General features: G+C 36.4%; 3 protein-coding genes across 9 annotated transcripts in view; 2 read left to right on the top strand and 1 right to left on the bottom strand.

Moving 5' to 3' along the window:
• LOC113234949 (probable phospholipid-transporting ATPase IM) overlaps positions 1 to 2802 on the top strand; it is a 132695-nt gene extending 129893 nt beyond the window's left edge. For 3 of the 4 annotated variants that reach the window (XM_026470476.1, XM_026470473.1, XM_026470474.1), the window contains 2 exons: positions 322 to 467; positions 786 to 2802. In XM_026470476.1, coding sequence (XP_026326261.1) covers positions 322 to 467; positions 786 to 1029 — 390 coding nt within the window. In that variant the 3' untranslated portion in view covers positions 1030 to 2802. The remainder of the gene's footprint in view (positions 1 to 321; positions 468 to 785) is intronic. The other variant, XM_026470475.1, reaches the window with a different exon arrangement.
• A 3191-nt stretch (positions 2803 to 5993) lies between these two features.
• On the top strand, positions 5994 to 7838 carry LOC113234951. Its single transcript, XM_026470478.1, has 2 exons — positions 5994 to 7069; positions 7215 to 7838. The coding sequence occupies exons 1-2, from the start codon at positions 5994 to 5996 to the stop codon at positions 7747 to 7749; spliced, it is 1611 nt and encodes a 536-aa protein (XP_026326263.1). The 3' UTR covers positions 7750 to 7838.
• A 60-nt stretch (positions 7839 to 7898) lies between these two features.
• LOC113234947 (unconventional myosin-IXa-like) overlaps positions 7899 to 19190 on the bottom strand; it is a 42320-nt gene continuing 31028 nt past the window's right edge. For 3 of the 4 annotated variants that reach the window (XM_026470467.1, XM_026470466.1, XM_026470468.1), the window contains 9 exons: positions 18586 to 18855; positions 18214 to 18375; positions 16821 to 16925; positions 16503 to 16640; positions 15873 to 16055; positions 14463 to 14578; positions 14157 to 14298; positions 13736 to 13917; positions 7899 to 11807 (listed from right to left, as the gene is read on the bottom strand). In XM_026470467.1, the coding sequence (XP_026326252.1) occupies positions 11660 to 11807; positions 13736 to 13917; positions 14157 to 14298; positions 14463 to 14578; positions 15873 to 16055; positions 16503 to 16640; positions 16821 to 16925; positions 18214 to 18375; positions 18586 to 18855 (1446 nt within the window). In that variant the 3' untranslated portion in view covers positions 7899 to 11659. The remainder of the gene's footprint in view (positions 11808 to 13735; positions 13918 to 14156; positions 14299 to 14462; positions 14579 to 15872; positions 16056 to 16502; positions 16641 to 16820; positions 16926 to 18213; positions 18376 to 18585; positions 18856 to 19190) is intronic. The other variant, XM_026470469.1, reaches the window with a different exon arrangement.

Below are 19190 nucleotides of genomic sequence, written 5' to 3'. Positions count from 1 at the left end.
AAGAGATTAGACGGCACCAAGTGAATCCTATAATTACTATTGGCTCATTCAAGTTAGGTTTTTTTTTTGTAATGGCAAGGACCTGGTGGTAAGCGACACGCCTGTCCATAGCAGTTCCAGTCCGAGCTTTAATTCGCAAAGATCTGAGGGGCACTGTCGCTAAATCCGTCACTCTGGGACAAGTTGACAAGTCCCTTGTGTGTGTGATTTCACCAGTACCCTTAGTTCAATACCGAAACGCAGTAATTCCCTGGACGAGTTCTGTCACAAACTCCACTGCTACTAGGTGCCCTAATGACAAGAATCATTGAATGCACGCAGATGATAATCCTGATGCTGCCGGTGGTGTCGTGGCGGCTGGCGTGTTCGTGGATGCGGCCGACGCTGGCCGAGCGCCTGCGCGCGTCGCTGCGCCGCCGCGCCGCGCACCCGCAGCCGCGCACGCCCTCCACCAAGCGCGCGCGACGGTGCGTACCCTCCGGCTGTGCCGCTTTGGTTGCGGGTTGCGGGTGCTTTTTGATGACCATGCACCTAGCCCGTGAACGAGAATAATTGTCGAGTTTATGACGGTCAAGCTACGAAAAGAAAACAAAACCTGTGCCATATTATATTATATGGAATATATTCTTAGGTTTTCGCAATTGGTAATGACGCTATGGTTTTCGGATCGCATGTCACTTACAATTGCATATATTCCATTCTAGTATTTTAGCAATAATTTGTGTTAGTTTCATAATTTGGTGGTGGTATTTAACGGTGCTTGAATAAAGCATTTTGTTCCCCAGCAGGTCGGTGCGGTCCGGTTATGCATTCGCGCACCAGGAGGGCTTCGGCCGGCTGATTACCTCGGGCAAGATCATGAAACGTATCCCGCATATGGACGCGGCAGTCTCCGCACTGGCAGCTCTGCCGGGAAAATTCCAACAGCGGCCTGCTACGCCTCCAGCGTTCGAAACCTCGCCGCCATCACCGCCTTCGCCTCCGTCGCCACGAGCCCCAAAGCAGGACCTGGGTTCCGTGGAATTATGAGCAGCGTCGGTCTCCTTTCGGTTGGATGTCGCTACGGCGCAAACACAGGCACTGCCGCGTCTGCATTGACGTTGCACCCTAATGGTGTTCGAGCCGTCGTCCAGTACCCGTTGGTATACGGTTTACGTTGTAAGTGATGCACGTCTGGGCGTTCGGGCCGTGCGGTTGGCGACCACGATCTCTGGGTCCGCCGCGATTGAGGCCCCAGCCCAATCGGCCCAGTCGGCGGACCCTCTCGCTTTTGTACTTATTCCTAAGACTTGTAGAGTAGCCGCGCCCCGCCGGCCCGACCGCTCTGTGAACAAACGGACTGCATCTCCATTATCGTAGTTATCTTTCTTAAAAAGACGAATTGTACAATATAAGATCGAGTTTGTAAATACTTAAAGAATTACAAACGAACCATAAATTTATTAAAGACGGCATAATGTCGTCGGAAACTCATAATGTGATAATGTTAATAGATTTAAAAATTCGTATTATTGCCTATATTAAATTATATTTGTTGATCGAGAATATATATTGATAGATATTTATTATGGTACATACTAAGATTACTCTTTTATATCGGAAAGCGTAGTTATTTCGTAATGTTCCTTTACATGTGTAGTGACAAAGTAGTTCCGTTACACGAGAGCACTGCCGTTTGGTACTGTTTTAGTTGAAGACGATATTGTATCACTCACTTGGAAAAAGAGATTACAGTATTGATGAAAATCAAAACTTCAATTTGTTACCGAAATCATGACTTAAAGCTTCTAATTCCGATCCGCCCATGATCATATTGTTATTTCTTATTTTGGTTACTCTTTTAAACTGTGTTTTTACTTGCTTTTTGATTGTCGTCTGTGTCCGAGGCCCTAGTTAAAATGTGCATTTAAACTTGATTGTGTGGTTCGCAAGCAGTTGAATTGCGTTTACGTGTCGCAATTTTATCTTGACCATACTGAATGCGAGGCTTGTAGGAATGTCGTATTTTGCTCTCGAATAGTTCACTATAATTTTGCACTTGATTTTTGTTTAGTATGGTACAGATAATAGTTGGAATAAACGATATTTCATGAAGCACTTTGCGTCATATCTTTTTTTTTAAATATTTTTTCTAGCATAAGGCAATTTTTTCGGATCTAAATTGGGTTTTCGGTCGAAGTTTCGGTGCGTGGGATATGGAGTAAAGCCGTGACCATGGGACCTGTAAAGAGCCCGAAATATTGGTTTGTTTGAAAAAGCAAATCTGCGCTATTTAGATCTGAAAAAATTGTGTCATTACCTATGTGTATAACCTAAGAACTCAATATTTTTTCATCCTTCCTCAAAAAAATTGAATACACTGCCGCCAGTTTTTGGTTTTTCCGAAAACTACAATTTAAATCTGTTTAAGGCTAGAGTGAATAGGCATGTAGACAGATAAACGCATAACAAAGGACGTCTGCCACATGTCGCTTAATATCAGGTGGGAATGTGGTCATGCCCTACATTAAAAAAAATATTCTGTAATTGCATCAATGCCAAAGGTAACGGCTAAAGGTCGTATCATTTGCAAATTACTGTAATATGTGGAATGTATGACAGTTGAACTCGATGATCTCGAATTTCAAAATAATACAATAAGAAACATAACAGGAAATTTTAGTTAGAGAGCAATTTTCATCACCTTATGGTAAGGGACATCCGCTCCAATCATTTTAAGGTGCCTATAGATTTACTCGATATTTTGGAAAATCGAGTAAACGTGTAAGCGACAGACGATCGACAACGTATTTTTTGTGGGTGGAATTGTGTGTGTGGAATTTATATTCATATTTATTATAATATAAATTGTTATATTATATAATATTATTATTAAATAAGGCACACCCTCAACATCAAAAATTGAGCAAATCTGTTTTCTCCTTTCGACATATTGTAGACGTTTCGCATCTTTTTCTATACAAATAAAAACTATCTGGATGGGTGGGTACACGACATTGCCACCTCTATGTTACAACAATATTACTTGCTTACTTGAACCAAACTTAAGTTATTTTTACTTTCTGGCTGAAATTTGCTAAATCACATTTTACATTCCCTGATATATCGGTCGAAGTCACATCGCCAATTCCAGTAACTTCTTGCATCAATTAGTTTCAACTATTTACATGTTCGCTCTTGTAATTTCTTTGCTTACAAGGTCACTGGTGGTTTGATTGTTTGCGAACTATATTAAGAACCTGCTTTGGAATCATTTTTTAATAAAAATGTAATTCTTATATCAACTTTTTTAATTACCTCCATCTACCCTTTTCCTGTGCGATTTGCTGGCTCCCCTCAGAGGCGGCTTCAGGGCTCGAGCCAACGCCAATCAACAAACGAAAATTTTAATAGTTGACTATGTAGTAAATAGGCTCACTATAATTTAATTTCCCTATGAATATTTCATAGTTTATTTGTAACACTTCAATCAATAAATATAATTTAAATTGTATTCTTGTTATTTAGTATTCTTTAAAACGACTGATGTCCAGACTTGCTTCCCTGGCTCACATTATCATAGCAACTGTTTTTCATCATGTTATAGGCAGTGGCCGTTCCCGTACTGTTAAAAGTGGACATAATTTTTGGAGTTTGCTTCGCTCGCCACTCCTTATAGCCATAGCATTGGCTATATATATTTATCCTCAGTTGAAAAAATAAAGAGGTCGACCTAGGCGCAGTTACATAGACCGAATAAAGGAAAAGGCCGGTGTCGTGTCATATAAGGTCAAGCTGGCTTATAAGAGAGATACTGGAAGACGCTCCACCGACAAGAGTATAACTCTTAAGTTTGTGTGCCTTATTCCAGCGTGACCTGATCGAGTTTTGGAAATTTGACTAGCCAGAAAAAAGTCCCTATTTAGTCGGTTCTAGAGGAAAAAAACTAGATTTAGTCGGTCCGCCGTTCAAAAGTTTTATAACTTATAGGGTGTTTCACTGTCCACGTTGGAATAAGCTTATTTTAGCGGCACCATTTGTCAATTTCGAGAACCACAACACCTAGCTTAGATCTGATTACACTAAAAAAGTCGTGATTTAGTCGGTTCTAGTCGTAAAAAACTAGATTTAGTCGTTACGCCATTTTGAAGGTATTAAGGTGTTTCACTGTCCACGCTAAAATAAGCTTATTCCGGCGGCACCATTTTTAAATCTCGAGAACCACAGCTCTTAGCTTAGGATTAATATAATTCACGCCAAATAAAATTTCAAAAGATAGTCGTAGACTATACTAAACGTAGAACATAATATGAGCCTTCGAAATATATTTTTCCAATTTTTTTAAAAAAATGTGGAAAATTTCCAATAATTGAAATTTTTCGCGGAAAATTACCCAACCCCAGTGTTAGGCAAAATTTAATTGTTCGGACAATTAAAGATTGACAATTAATTAATTGTCAATTGCGAAACAGAATTGCGGTTCTCGCAACTAACAATTGATCAATCGTTAATCGTGTATATCTACAATTAATCAATTTTCAATCTGGGCCCCCCAACCGGCTCCACAACCGGTCCCCCAGCCGGCCCCCCAACCGGCTACCGATAATAATAATAATAATGTATAACTCAACAACACTAGGGAAACCCAGTATCGCGGGTGCCAAGGACACACACACATAGACAACCACAAATTACATCCAAACTCATGTGAGAAATAAATGTAGGCCATACAAATATTTCTCGCAGCCCGGGAATCGAAATTGGGACCTCTGAGCGGCAGTCCGGCAACATCAAGTACATTATAAACGCATAATAGCTAACATTGTCTTGTGAAATTATGTTGAAATTGTAATTCAATTTTCCGCAGTGTTGTGGTAGTTCGAAAGTAAGCTTTTGAATTTTCTACTTTAATATTACTAAATTAACGACAGCAAAAAGTAGGTACAGTCAAGAGAACATCAAGCTTGGCACTTTGTACTTTGGACTGTTCTGTTCGTGTAAGCGACATATAGCTGTATTTAAGTACATGTAAAAAAAAATCAATAATTCTGTCGTCACTACCTCGGTATAGTAGTACAGTACATAGTACCAGTTACAGAGTACGTAGCCTATAAATATATGTATAAACAATATTATTGCGTTATACACGACTTTCGATTGCGCAAAGCCATATCGATAATATCAATAGTATTGATTATTTATGCGATAGTCATGATCGATAGTATCGATATTATCGATAATGTCGATTATTTATGCGATAGTCATTATCAATACTATCGATAGTATTGCAAGTATTCAATATTATCGCTATTTTTATGCTATATACTATCGATAGTATCGATACTATTAATAGGGATATCGATATTATAGATGATTTTCGAAATCTTTTTTTCACACTTCTTTATTTATTTTCTATCTTTTTTCAACACTACCAACTTTTAGGCAAATAGATATTTCTAACGCTCCATTGTTTTTGTTCTTCAACCTTTGACAGATGTCAATTGTCAAATACGGGTAAATATAGGAAAAACATTCGGAAAAATATTTATTTTTCTAAAAAATATCTTTACAAAATGAAAAATTTCGACTAAATATTATATGAAATTTTTCGGAAAATTAATTCAATCATGGAATTAGTATATAGGTACCCATAAAGCTATGAATCCAACAGTCTACCGCTTGATTCAAGAGTTTATCCCTTACTGAAAATAATAATATCAAGCTTTAATATGTATATCGATAGCTACCCACCTTCCCAATCCTTTTTCATCCAAATTCCATACCTCTTCCATAAACTGAAATTCTGCTTTCAAAACCCTTTCAATAGCTAAATGCGAATGCAAAGCCACTAATATTAAAAAATATATATGTCACTGTCACTGTCAATCCTATCAATCAAACGTGAATCAAACAGAATTAACTCAATTAACAGAACGTGGAGACTCAGTGGAGACTTGGAGAGGTTATGTTTAGATGACGGTGTTTTGTTTTATTTCTCAAAAAACCTGTTAGAAATGAGTGAATATTATCACATAGTTCCTTGGTTCAACAGCGCGGAGTGGCTCAAAGTATATGAATTAATTTATTCACCAAATTCGACCTTCGAAACTAAACAAGAGGCGCTAAAGCAGTTATTGGTATGGAAAGCTAGATGTCCATCATTACCTTCGGGCGTAGAATCTACGTTAACTTTACTAGAAGTATATATTCAAGACGCGAAAATTTCCGGCGATGCTATCAACGAGCAGTTACTCCGTTTGGCGTATTCGTCAGCGATTATGCGTTTTGTAAATCACATGCTTGATACAGAAACCGCGCGGGGCTCCAGTTTGTATCAGGCAGCGAAAAACTTGGGTGTTCCCGACTGGATAATTGATATGAGACATAACACGGCCCATAGTAGTAATCTACCATCCATTGAGATCCTCAGAGATGCCTGTTCAATTAGTCTGGATTGGCTACAAAAATTTTACTGGGAGAAACACAAAATGTGCATAAAAGACTATGTAGCAGGACAAAAAGAAACGAATGTCAATGACGAAAATAAAATTGCTGTATTGATGAACTACTGCATCTCTCTAAGCATTTGCACACATTCACGATGTAAAATAAAGAATTTATCAGAAATACCTGATGTCACAATGAGGGAATCTATTGTGAATGATGTAAGAGATCTATTTGGGGATAAAATAGATCTGTCCAACTTAAAGACTGTGTCTATTATGTCCTTAGTTAACGCAATCAATTTGCAGTCAAAAAAGATGTTAAGAACTGCAAATGCTGTGACATATGTGAATAAAGCACTGCTTGGAGAAGATTCTTTATTTCTTTCTATGGAATTACTAAATGCAATGGGCAACAATGAATTCTATCACAAGAATCAGTTGAATAGGCCATATGTGCAATGCTTTGAGTTTATGTTGACATTTCTGCATTCAAATGATCTGTTGTTAGATTTCCTAATGGAGCTAATCAAGATATCTGAATATTCCAATTCTGACAAAGATAGAAGTCGTCTGGCTGCCCTCTGGGTGTCTGAGATTTTAGCAGCATTGAGAAAATCCAAATATTTTATAGATAAAATTAAAAAGTCAGTATTATTTGACTATTTAAACTTTTTGTCATAGGTCATAATCAAAATATACAACATTCAAAAGAATATTTTTAGCAATAGCTTTATTGACCATATGTCTGAATGAAACATTTATTTTAATTACATAAGTTTTATTTTTCAGAATAAACAAAAACGACTTTGAAAGCAAGAAGAGAAAGGATCTTAAGCTATTGTTCCACCACTGGTTTCCAAATGAGAAAGTTAATGGCCTGTTACTTGATTTACAAAAACCTGTTCCTAGGGAACTAATGGACTTGAATTTTATAAGGCCTATTATATCCCGTTATAATTTAAATTTAATATATTTTGTCAGAGAGCTTCTTAATTTAATTGAGCCACATTTGCCAAAAGTTACAACAGAAAAAATATGTAAACTTGCTAAATTGATTTCTAGTCCAAAGACTCTTTCTTCAGTGGCTTCCAAAATTTATACAGTTGATGATTTGAAAAAGGCACAAGAGCATTCAATAGATGATGACAATGATTCAGACTGTCAGATATATGAGGACATTGAAATAAATGGCGATAACAATACTGGACGAATAGCACACGGTATTTGGCAGTTGGCATCAAATACTTTCAACTGGTCTACTTGCCCACTTGGTCTTCTACCTTGGCAGCAAAAGTCTAATGAGGATACACAGACTGACACTTGATTATGCCAACCATGTTAGGCCTACTACAAAGCATTGGTGTCGTTTGTAAAATTGATATGCATTTCATTAATAAAACAAAGTAAATTTCCACAGCAATTGTTTATTTTTTTTATAGTTTGTATACAGTATAATGTTTTGGTTACATTTCATTATATTGACACAATATAGGAGTCCTAAAAATAAGTTGAACAATATACATGTTATTAATATATTACAAGATTCATTAATGATTAACATGTAGGAGAAACTTCACAGTCAAATAACATACAGGAATATAAATGTAAACGACATAGTGTTGGTCCTTAGAGAATATAACTACAAGTTTGACAAACAATATTGGAAATATCCCAGTAATATCATGTTAACTTAAGCTTACAATGTTCAACTAGAAGTACTCTCCACTGACATGGTAAAAAACTGGCTATGTCATCAAAATAAACACGTGTAAACAACGCTAACAGTGAATTTAGAATAATTTTAAGTACACATCTATAAAAGTTTGCTATTTTATAGAAGATAAAAGAATAAAAAGGCCACTTTAGATAAAGATAGATCAAAGAAAAAGCTTTGCATAGGACTGTATGGCCTTTACTACATCGACAAGAATTTACTAAATCTTAAATCTTAAGAAAAGAAAATCAAGTTTAGATTTTATAAAACAAACAATACAAATTTTAAATTCACATAGAGGCACCAAAAGGGAATTGTCAACATAGGGACTACTCACAGATTAAAAGCGTTCTTAATACATAAACGCAATATGGGATATCGGCTAAAATTGTATAACTAAATTATTTACATAATCGTACTTAAATGGAACTCGCGGTTATCTACATACACTTCTAAAGTGTCGTTACATCCTACATGTAGCCACATTGCACAATTACTCTTTACATAGAACTAAAGTTATGATTATGAGTATGTTTACTGATGGGGCATAGAAACAGTATACATAGTACTATAGTAACTATACAAAACAACTTCGAAAACACGTTTCGTAGTCTAAATATTATGTGTTTGACTCTAACAATAATATAATAAGGTTCTAACATATGTAAACGACAACAGTAACATCTAAACTTTCATAGACATGGACTGCTGAAAGCAAACTATTTGAAGGCACAGAAAATACAGTAGATTGTTGGTTGCGGCAAATGACTTGACGACAGATAAATAAGGAGCGAGTTCAGTGGCTCTATTGCGACTAAGCCTACGGGGAGTCGAATAAAATCATCAGCATCTTCGTATTTGTATTGCAGAAACTGTATACGCGGGGTAGCATGTAATTGTCTCACGAGTTTGTTTTGAAAACTAGCTTAAAGTTGGGACACTTTCGTTGCCTAAAATTAAGAGATATTTAAGCCCTTTTAATTGTGAGACTTTACTTACAACTAACCTAACAAATCACACCCTAGACATAAGTTTCTATAATAGATTGTATGTACAAAATGTCATTCGAGTTTGATTCATTAGTTCCATAACAGAATTAAAATTCGTCTATGTGGAGCGCGCTCGCAATGCCTTACCTAATAATTTTCGGCAGGAACAATGCAAAATAATTTGCGTTTACTTTTATTCAAACTCGCTCCGTATCTACTATGGTCAAGGTATTTGTCGCTACCTATACTGCGACACAACCCCAATGAAAGAGAAGTCAACAGTGTTCTATAAGTACATAGATATAGACATTGGATTTGTTCGGCACCTCGATGCGCATTTTATTTCCCAATAAGTTATTAATTTCATAAGAATAAAGGAACATCATCTTTTAAAAAGTTAGACGAAAAATAGCCACTATTTGCAATAGCATTCCTTGTGAGATTCAAACATTGTTTTCTGGCTTAACGTTTATTTTGTAAATAAAATGTAGTTCGATAAAAACCAAGAACTTAAATAAATTGAGCTGTAAATGTAAAAAATCTGCTTTCTGCGCTGTACAAACGTCATTAAATAAGATTTCACAGAGATATTCGTTGTCTGAATAGTAAATCATTAAAAACTATAAAGCGGAGAAAAAGATTTGTGACTTAACAATAAATTCAATAGCTTATCAATAGACAGTCTTTGAGAATATGAAAGCAAATATAGGAAAGTTTTATTAAAATATTGCTTTGATATTAATTGTATGGCAACCGGATTGAAAACCGGATGGAAAACTAAAATTTTGTGTCATGGTAATTACATGTATTATGGAAAAGTTGTGAGCTTATAATATATATAAATAAAAAAAATAGTCATTGGTGCATAAAAAGCAAGGTTTAAATTATTTTACAAACTATAAAATACGAAGTAAATAGGATGATGCTTCTGTTTAGTGAAAAGTTTTGATAATAAACACTAATTAAATATCGTATAATAGGTTTTTTAAAACGCAACTTATAGGTAAGAAAAAATTATACAAAAATTATCAATAAAAATGGTAATTATTTTACTAATAAAATGCTTTTGGAATGATCCAATTCATTAACAATTTAGTGACTCCAATAAAATCTTTTAATGCTTACTACCTATGTCGAAAATAAAAAATCACAATCGCCATGTCATTTTATAACGTGTACAATTCGTCAACGAAAAGGCAACTTGGAACACATAGTAAAACAGTAACCTTAAAGAAATCATACAGCTAATAATAATCACAAGATTTACATATGTACAGAGAGAAAATATGTCATAAAATATAATGTCAGTGCGTGGGTGATATAAATCCCATGTACGAAAAATATTTTATCAATAAGGCTCGGACTTCACGACGCCAATTCAACACCGGTCAGGCTGCATTCCACTACGCGCCAGCTTAGAATCAGCGATGTTAGAAAACTGGCATAAAATATCTCTATCTAATAAAATATCTTTGTCTAATCGTAATGTTATTCGATTCCAAAATAAAATATAAATGTGAGGAACTGTTAAGACTCGAACATCACTATCAACAAAATTCGTTTAAATCATTTTGGGAATCTGATCTAGCATAAAACGTCGTGAAACCCTGGTCTTGTTCATTCATTATACACTTAAGTATTTGGACACAAAGACCGATAGGTACTTTCTTGGGGCGTGAGGGCTCAGTACACTATGGAATAAGCTCATTACTAACTCTAAGTACGACAATATAACAGCACTGAAGATTACAATCTGTTACTGATTAACTTCGGGAACCATCTACGATTTAGGTCACAATTTTATACCTTTTAAAGGCACACGAGAAGATTTGAGAAGACGATACTCCTGTAATATCTAAAAACTTTTTGCTATTTACGTCCTTTGAAAATGAACTTTTAGTGTTTGTACATTCCAATTAAACATTTTTTAAATTTGAACAACAAATAAGTACTGTCTCAAAATTTTGGGTTTTTTTTTTGTCTCCTACAAGCTTACACAACCGCGTGTGACATAATTCATAGATGTCCTTAATAATAAAAAATAATCTCATTTAGTACATCCGGGTTCTCGCATATAATTTATAATGGCAAGAAGTATATCCAGGCTTAGATCTATCAGTATTTACGTTTTTAACGATTAGATCTATCATTTTTGGCATAATAGGTATCCTCTAGGACAATTTTCCATTTTCACATACAGCACTAGTAGTCACAAAGCCGTTGGTACGCGATCAACGTCTCTAAATTTCTTTAAATATTATTTGTTGTTAAAAAAATGACAGGTCGTGCTCATTAATTCAAATCAGTATAGTATTAAACTTGTCATTCGCTGCCAATGTGCTACCAGTGCTGATATAAATATTCATAGATTTGATGTACCTTTTGTATTTATTATGTGTAGTGTTTTATTGCATCTGTGTTGTAATAAAACTAGTGCTGTAGAGACGTCAAAGTCATTCACCAGAGCATCAGCGGAGTTATTTCGCTTTCGATGGGTAACAATGACCATATATATCTACAGCGTCGCGGTGTTAGACCATGATGGGGTCGTCGGAGGATAGCTGTCTTTGCAATAGCCGCTGTGAGCGCAGCGAGGCTGCGCCGGCGCTGAGGTCGTCTTGACTACCGAATTCGCCGTCGTGATCCGTTGTTGATAGGAGGTCGTCGTCCGATGTTGCCCTAAGCACAAATTGAAAATGGATACTTTTTTTGGTAAAAAGTGATATTAGGCCATAAAAATTTCAACGCCCGCCACCAGGAAAAACAAACACGTATTTTTGATAATAAGTTAAAAAAAACAACGAAAATAATTTATATGCGGTAGCATGCCCTGGACAGCGTCAACGTCCGCCAATTGCTTCCGAGGGTACCCCTACCGTCCCCCTTGGACTCTTCAGCGCCCACTTGGGGAAACTATGTATTAGGCAAAGGCAATGATGATATTATTTAAATAAAACAAACATACACATGATGACATCTTGAGATTTTAAGGACAAGTAGGTTCCTTGGACGGATCATCTAAAGTTTTCTAGATATTGCAGCAACTGCGCTCCGATTGGCCAGCCGGAATTCGAAATATACATTAGAGTTGGGCAAAGCAAATATTATATTATCGACATCGACAGTCAAGAAACATTATAATATATATATATATATACATATATATATATATAGTATATATACATATCTATATGGCATTATAAAAAAGTGTCAAAAGCAGGTAAGGGTTATACCTTACCTGCTTTTGACACGAATGTGCACACAAAACAAAAAAGAAACGAAAAAGAACAAAGGAGCGTAATGTTTTCATGGTGAATATATGTAAGGAAATATCGTTTATTGATTCCTCTGTAACTTCTGAATGTTTTAACCGATTTCGAATTGTGTAGTATTGTTAGAATCCATAGTCATTCCGAGTGAGCGTGGCATTGGGTATCAAAAAATGTCAAAACACACAATTTTGTAATGACAGCAAACAAAAAAATATATAAATAATAATAAATTTATAGTTTCCTTTGTAAGAGCACAGGGCAGCCGTGTTTTTTAATTTATTTTTTTTTATTTCGATTTTATTATGCAATGAAATAAAAATAACTAAAATAGATTTGAGCCAGGTGAGGGACAAGGGAAAAGCTGCCATGTTTAGTTAAACAATCGTTTAAAGGCTAAACGACATTTAATATGCAAAAACTAGATACCTAAAAATACAGGTACATATTTAATTAATTTAGGTATCGCAACTACACTATTAGTTTTAAGATTTAATTGAATAGCTTTATGAAGATTGCACAATATATAAATGTACTCTCAAACAAAAACAATTTTCCTGAGCAATAACAATGAACGATTCTCTATAAACTCTGTCATCTGCGAAATCATTCCTACAATTTTACAATCTGTTACGTAATAGTAAGTGTTTCTTGTGCATAATCTGACATACTTATAAAATCGATACATTATACTCATGGCTCAATATTTAACTACGACGACGTTAAATGTAGATTTCTTTTTACTTTACGATTGTTTAAATAACGCACACACTCAACATAGAATAAATACACAACATAAATCACTATACAGTAATAATTATACTTGCAAATATCGATACATAATATGGTTTTTTTCTGTGCAACACTAGTAACAAAACAAAAAAAAATAGAATGAGATGACGTAATGGGAATTGCATTAGCTGGAAGCATGACGCATAAATATTTTGGAATAATAATTGATGGGTGTCTTCACTATGTTATACTTGAGCTATGCTATAATGGCGAAAATTTAAAAATTACATATTAATATTTAATTACCGATGAAATGTAATTCCGTTTGTTTTGTAATTAGATGTGGTGCTGTTTTTCCCACACCACCGAATTGAACAGCACGCCATTGTTAGAGATATTATCTTTATTACAATAAATACAGAATATTTTTTGGAATACACGGAGACGTACACACATGTCAGTTTATAAGTCATGTATCACTGATGAGTTACCAAGAATGTATGGCCCTTATTTCGTCTCTATTTCTGGTTACATACTCGATGTTTGGGAGAAAAGATTTTGCTGTTACACACGTGATAATGATGTTCGATTGAGCAAACGTGTTACCTGATGAGCGAAGGCAGGTTACAGGTGAGCGCGGCCTTCTCCCTTTGCAAGACTACCAGATGACTCTGCAACGTCTGCTCCTCGGGCTGTGGCGCCTGTGATGAGCGTAAGGACACCAGCCGGCTGCTGGCGCTGTGACATGCGCTTTCCAAGGTCGCAATGTCTTGCAGCATGCCGCGCACCTATTATATATATAAACATAATAATTATTATATTAATAAATAATATGTAACGCACGTCGTCAACGCGTGAGATCAATCAAATGAAAGATTGAACAGCGCGGTTTTATTGGAGAGGGATGGGAACAGAGAAGCTAAGAGAGATACTTGCGGTTCAGCGTAGAGAGAGGAAATGAATTGGTGCGGAAAATTCTGTAAGGAGTACCATTCGGTATTTTGTGTTAAATGAAGTGATATTTTACCGTGCGCATCTTGTCGACTAGGATGGCCTCGAGACAGGCGGTCTGTCGCGCGATGTCGTGCAGCGAATCCTGTGCGGGCTGCACTTTGTGCGTGCGCAGGATGCACGGCGCGAACACGATCGCCAATGCATTCGGGCCCATCCTATTAACAACAACTTGTTACGTATTTTCGAACACGAATATGGGTGAACAAGATCAAACGGTAAACTCCCTAAAATTAATAGAGTAAGGGTCGACACACAAAACTGCGATGCAGAAATCTACGAGATAAAATCAATTTACTTGTCTTAAATGATAACTTGTTACCTGTTGTGGTCTTCCCCGAGCGCGACTCTGGCAAGATGGAATATGAGTCTTTCGACTAGATCGAAGTTTGGCTTAGGCAGCTTCTTGAGAATAGTGAATATGCTCGATACTCTTTCCTGCAGAAATGAAATATCCAGTTAGTATTAAGCCATTTTAATTTCGGATGTTGACAATTTGATACCTCTATTGTGTATGCCATGTAGGTGTTTGTTATTATTTTATTACATGGTTGGAATAGGGAGTTCCAAATAAGTAGATAAACGTTTATAAGGAGTGACAAAGAGTGATTAAAACCATTAATTAATTATGATTCTTCAGAAATAGTTTTACTGTATTGTAAGATAAAACTACTGACCTAGGAATCTGAAGTTGGATCTTAAAGTAATTGTAAAAAAACATGTTTCACAAAAGTAAACATTATTATGAGCTATAAGCAAAAGCTTGTTTCAACTAATGTGCCACTAGAATTATTTTAAAATCCAACTTCAGTTTTTTAAATGAATAGTTTTATCTTACGATGCAGTAAAACTATTTCAGGAAATCCGGAATTCGAATAAAGTTATTAATTAACATTTGGTGATTTTAATCACTACTTGTATCTATAATCATGTAGACATTTATCTATTCATTTGGAACATTCCGACCATTGCTTATTACATTACGTTTTTGGTTAATTTTGCTTGGATTACTCATAGTATATAACTTTATTATACACGTTAATCAGAACAAGAACAAGTGGGGCGGGATCAGTAACTTAGATTAAGAAACGAGTCCTTTGTGGGGTATTTAAACCGACATGTCTATGGTTAACTTTGTGCGAACTGGTAACCACCACCTATATTATTATTACATATTTCTGATACATAGAGAAGTTTCCGTAATGGCCAGTGATCGGAAGGAGTTAATTTAGCTACACTAAAGATAACGTGGACATTTCCTTCTAAAAATCCCGGGACTTCTCGGAACTGATATTTGATGCGTATTATTTATTGAAATTTGAGTACAATTGGTGACAAATTATTGTCTCAAAAATATAATATTGTAGTTGTGTTTCTATAGGTACTTATGTATTTAAATACGTTAGCCATTTAAAAATGAAACATGCGACAACCTATACTTTGGACTGTTTAGAAAATAAACATAATAAAATAAACAGTAAAAAATAAATTTTTATACGCATTGATAACGAAATGGGTATGTCCTTACTAAGAAAACGTTCGTATATGGATGAACTCCCACAATTCCGATCACTGTTAATGAGACAGACCTAAGATTTGTAGTCTCCTGTTCCTGTGATTGCATTGGCTCTCCCTGTGCTTCAATTTGGAACACAGTGCTGCTTTGCGATGGATATCCGTCAGTGACACCCACCTAGGTGGTTTTATATACACTGACTAGTTAACAAAATACCTGTGGATCCGTGATTTCCGCAGCCAGAATGAAGTCGTCGTAAAGGTCAAACGTGAGCAGTGGCTCGGGCAGTTCGCGGAAAAATCCTTTCAGTACGGAAGCTCTCACGTGCACTGCGTACGAGTCGAGGCGCTCCACGCCTTCTTCCGGTCGCTCGTCTAGTAGGCGCCGAAGTTCACGCACCTGTTTGTCGTTGACTTCGTGAATGGTTTACAATTCTTCTAAATAACAAAGTAGCAGTCAATCACACAAGTGACTTGGTCAAACTAGGAAATTCCCAGTAATATGAGCACCAGAGTAACTTCGGGGACACTATTCAGAAAACCCAGAAGGAATTTTAGAGCGACGACCCCGGTAGCCTAACGGTTCATACTGTGGGCATTGGATGCGGAGGTCCGGGGTTGGGTTCCCGATAGGACCAATGTAGGAAATGAGCTTTGCTCTGGTATGTGCTCCAGAGTGAATTCCTTTGCTCTGGTACTCAAAATACAGGGACTTCCCTAGTTTGAGACCAGGCCATTGGCGTAGTTGTCTGGCACATTGTTATTATTTCTTTGTTTCCTAAATTAATCCTACCAGAAGTCGACCTAACACCAGTATATGAACAGAGGATATTTTAAGGCGATTTACCTTTGAACTAAGTCCACTTTTCCTGTACAATCCCTCTGTATACAGCCCAGTCATTTCTATCGTAGTTATAAGACGGTCTACCACAATAGGAATATTGCTGTCTCCTGTAGGTAGCTCGCTTAGCGGAACGCCGAAAACCTGATAATTTAAAACACATTTGAAAAAAATCAGAACTTTGAATAAGATTTAAGTTACATTCGTACATTAATTACAAATTTTAATGGTGGAGCAGAATCCGACATTGCCTTGTGCATTGTTTTTTCAAGCTATCTCAATATGCGGCTAATTAATTATATCTTTATAGAAATGTCCTCTTACTTGTCCTCGGTTAACGACGCCGATCTCTTCTCGGCCTCCAGCATCCACTACGCCTACAATAGCCGCTGCTGGTCGCGAGCTGTCCTTTCTGCATTGAGTTGCCACCTTAAAAGAGGAGCAACAGACATTATCTAGACGATCGAAGGACACTTACAGGCGGTGAGCTTCTAGAGAACGAAATACGTGTCATAAGCATTTACAGATTAGGAATGTAGGAGAATTGAGCAAAATGTTATTATTTTGATTTACTCCGGTTTTAAGTATCAGACTGGTTTACCAGGACCTTATTCATTGAATTTAAAGTGACAGTTGTATATTTAAAGTCATTTCAATTTTTAAGTTTCTGGCTTCTCTTGTAGAATTTCGCCAATGTCATGTAGTAATGCCGTTTTTGAAGACGGAGTAAAGTGACATTTGCAGGGTTCTCAGTATTAATAAAAATTTAAATAGTCATATACGTGTTGTCGACAGTTTTATCAATAGATTGTGAAAGAAGGTAAACTTTTGCCAAAAATGTCTGAATTGTGAATGAATGAATGAACCATTCCAATGACTACTAATTGCGTCATTGCCTTCATTGTTCTTATTTTGGCCCACTAGTATGGAAATAAATTTTTATTCATATATATTTTATTAAGAACAGGCTGAATGTATAATGAATTAAGATAAAACTGAAAATATGTCTCTTCTTTGTATTTTTTTAATAGACTTAGTTCTAAATGCAGTGTATGTATGTAATTGACAATTCAAATGAACACGTGCCCAGCAGTTAGACGACTAATAGGCCGATGATGATTCAAATGTCACAAGTTTGGCTATTTATTGCATAAATGTAACCAATACTCAGTCGAAGTCGATAGAATATTTATCGATTGCGATGTCTAGCTACTTGCAAGCGGGCAACACTTTTGCGCAACGACCTGTCATTTCACTCCATCTTAAAAAAAATCAGATTATAACAATTTTGTATGGCAAATTATTAATAGTACCAATAGATGTCACAACAAGAAATAACATTTCACGCGCTCGCTAGCGACAACGACTCAGGCGTCTAGGCCGCTCGGCCACATGGGACCTAGTTGCAGTAGAGCCTCTTGTGGAGTTCGTACAGGAAAGTACTGCCATCTTACCTATTTATGTCGCCAAGCACTAATATCAGCATCTGGTGAAAGTACAGGCACATGGGACTTGTCAACTTATATCTCAGGATGACAGGCGCATTGGCAGTGCCCCTCAGATCTTTGCGATTTAAAGCTCTGAGTGAGACTGATACTTTTATGTACAGGCGTGTAGTTTACCATCAGGCGCACTACTTGTTCGTCTCGTTACTTGATATTGTAAAAAAAAGTAATTTGATAAAATTGTAGTGCAGATGTAATAATTATAAACATACCTTTGTATAACATTTCTTGTGCGATACAAGCTTGCAGGATTGACAGATGAGCGAGCGCTCGATGGGCCACATGAAGAAGGTCTTGCAGACCTCGCACTCGGTCGGGATATTAATCATCGACAGGATGAATGTGTGATTTTTGAATTGAATTGGGTCGTCAACCTTCAAAAAGAATTGTTTTTCTTAGTTCTATATATAATGCTGAACCTCAAAAAAATTTGTTACTAATTTTGACGATAAGTGTCACCAAAATTAATAACAATAATTTTAAATAATTGTTTTTTATATAATCTGCGCCGTACAACTTAATAAAAAGCTTTTAAAAAAGTCATAAAGATTACTAAATTTGTAAGTGGCAGCAACATAACTCACTTTTCGTTTCTTATCCTTTTTCCTCTTTGTCCTGGCTTTATCTGTTTCATGTTGACTCATAAACTCGTCCATGAACCCTCTAAAAGCATTCACTCCCATAGTAATTGAGAGGGTCGAGCCCTCCCTAGCACACACTGTCTCCATGACGTGAAGAAAGTTCCCGATAAGATCTTTGTATTTGAGGGCTGACCCTCTTGTTTCGACCACGCTGTATGTCGCTACTAAGTTGTCTTTGAATTCGCGTAAGGCGTGCTTGAACACACGGTCCACCTGTGAAAGAGTAACAATCGCCATGGAATACCCAGATCAAAAGCAATTTAAGAACATTCGTATCCTAGATTAGCCGGAAACACCAGATCTCGCCTAATGTCTGGTAAATTTAGGCCCGTAACAATGAACAGGCCCCTAATCCGGTTTTATCCACGTATCGGCTGAAAAGTCACTCGGGTTTCGAGGCGCATCTCAAGCGTGCGTTTCATATATTAAGAGATTATAATAATCGGTATTTTGGATGATATCATTTCAAGTAACCAATATCCTGCACTAGATTAACACCCCTCGTGGCCGAACGGTTACCATACCGGACTGCCACGCAGAGGTCCCCG

This window comes from Hyposmocoma kahamanoa, unplaced genomic scaffold, assembly GCF_003589595.1.
Source record: "Hyposmocoma kahamanoa isolate Upper Pololo Valley unplaced genomic scaffold, ASM358959v1 86, whole genome shotgun sequence".
In the NCBI taxonomy this organism is placed as follows: domain Eukaryota; kingdom Metazoa; phylum Arthropoda; class Insecta; order Lepidoptera; family Cosmopterigidae; genus Hyposmocoma; species Hyposmocoma kahamanoa.
Note: the sequence above shows the minus strand (reverse complement) of the source record. Positions and strands in the feature narration are given on the sequence as shown.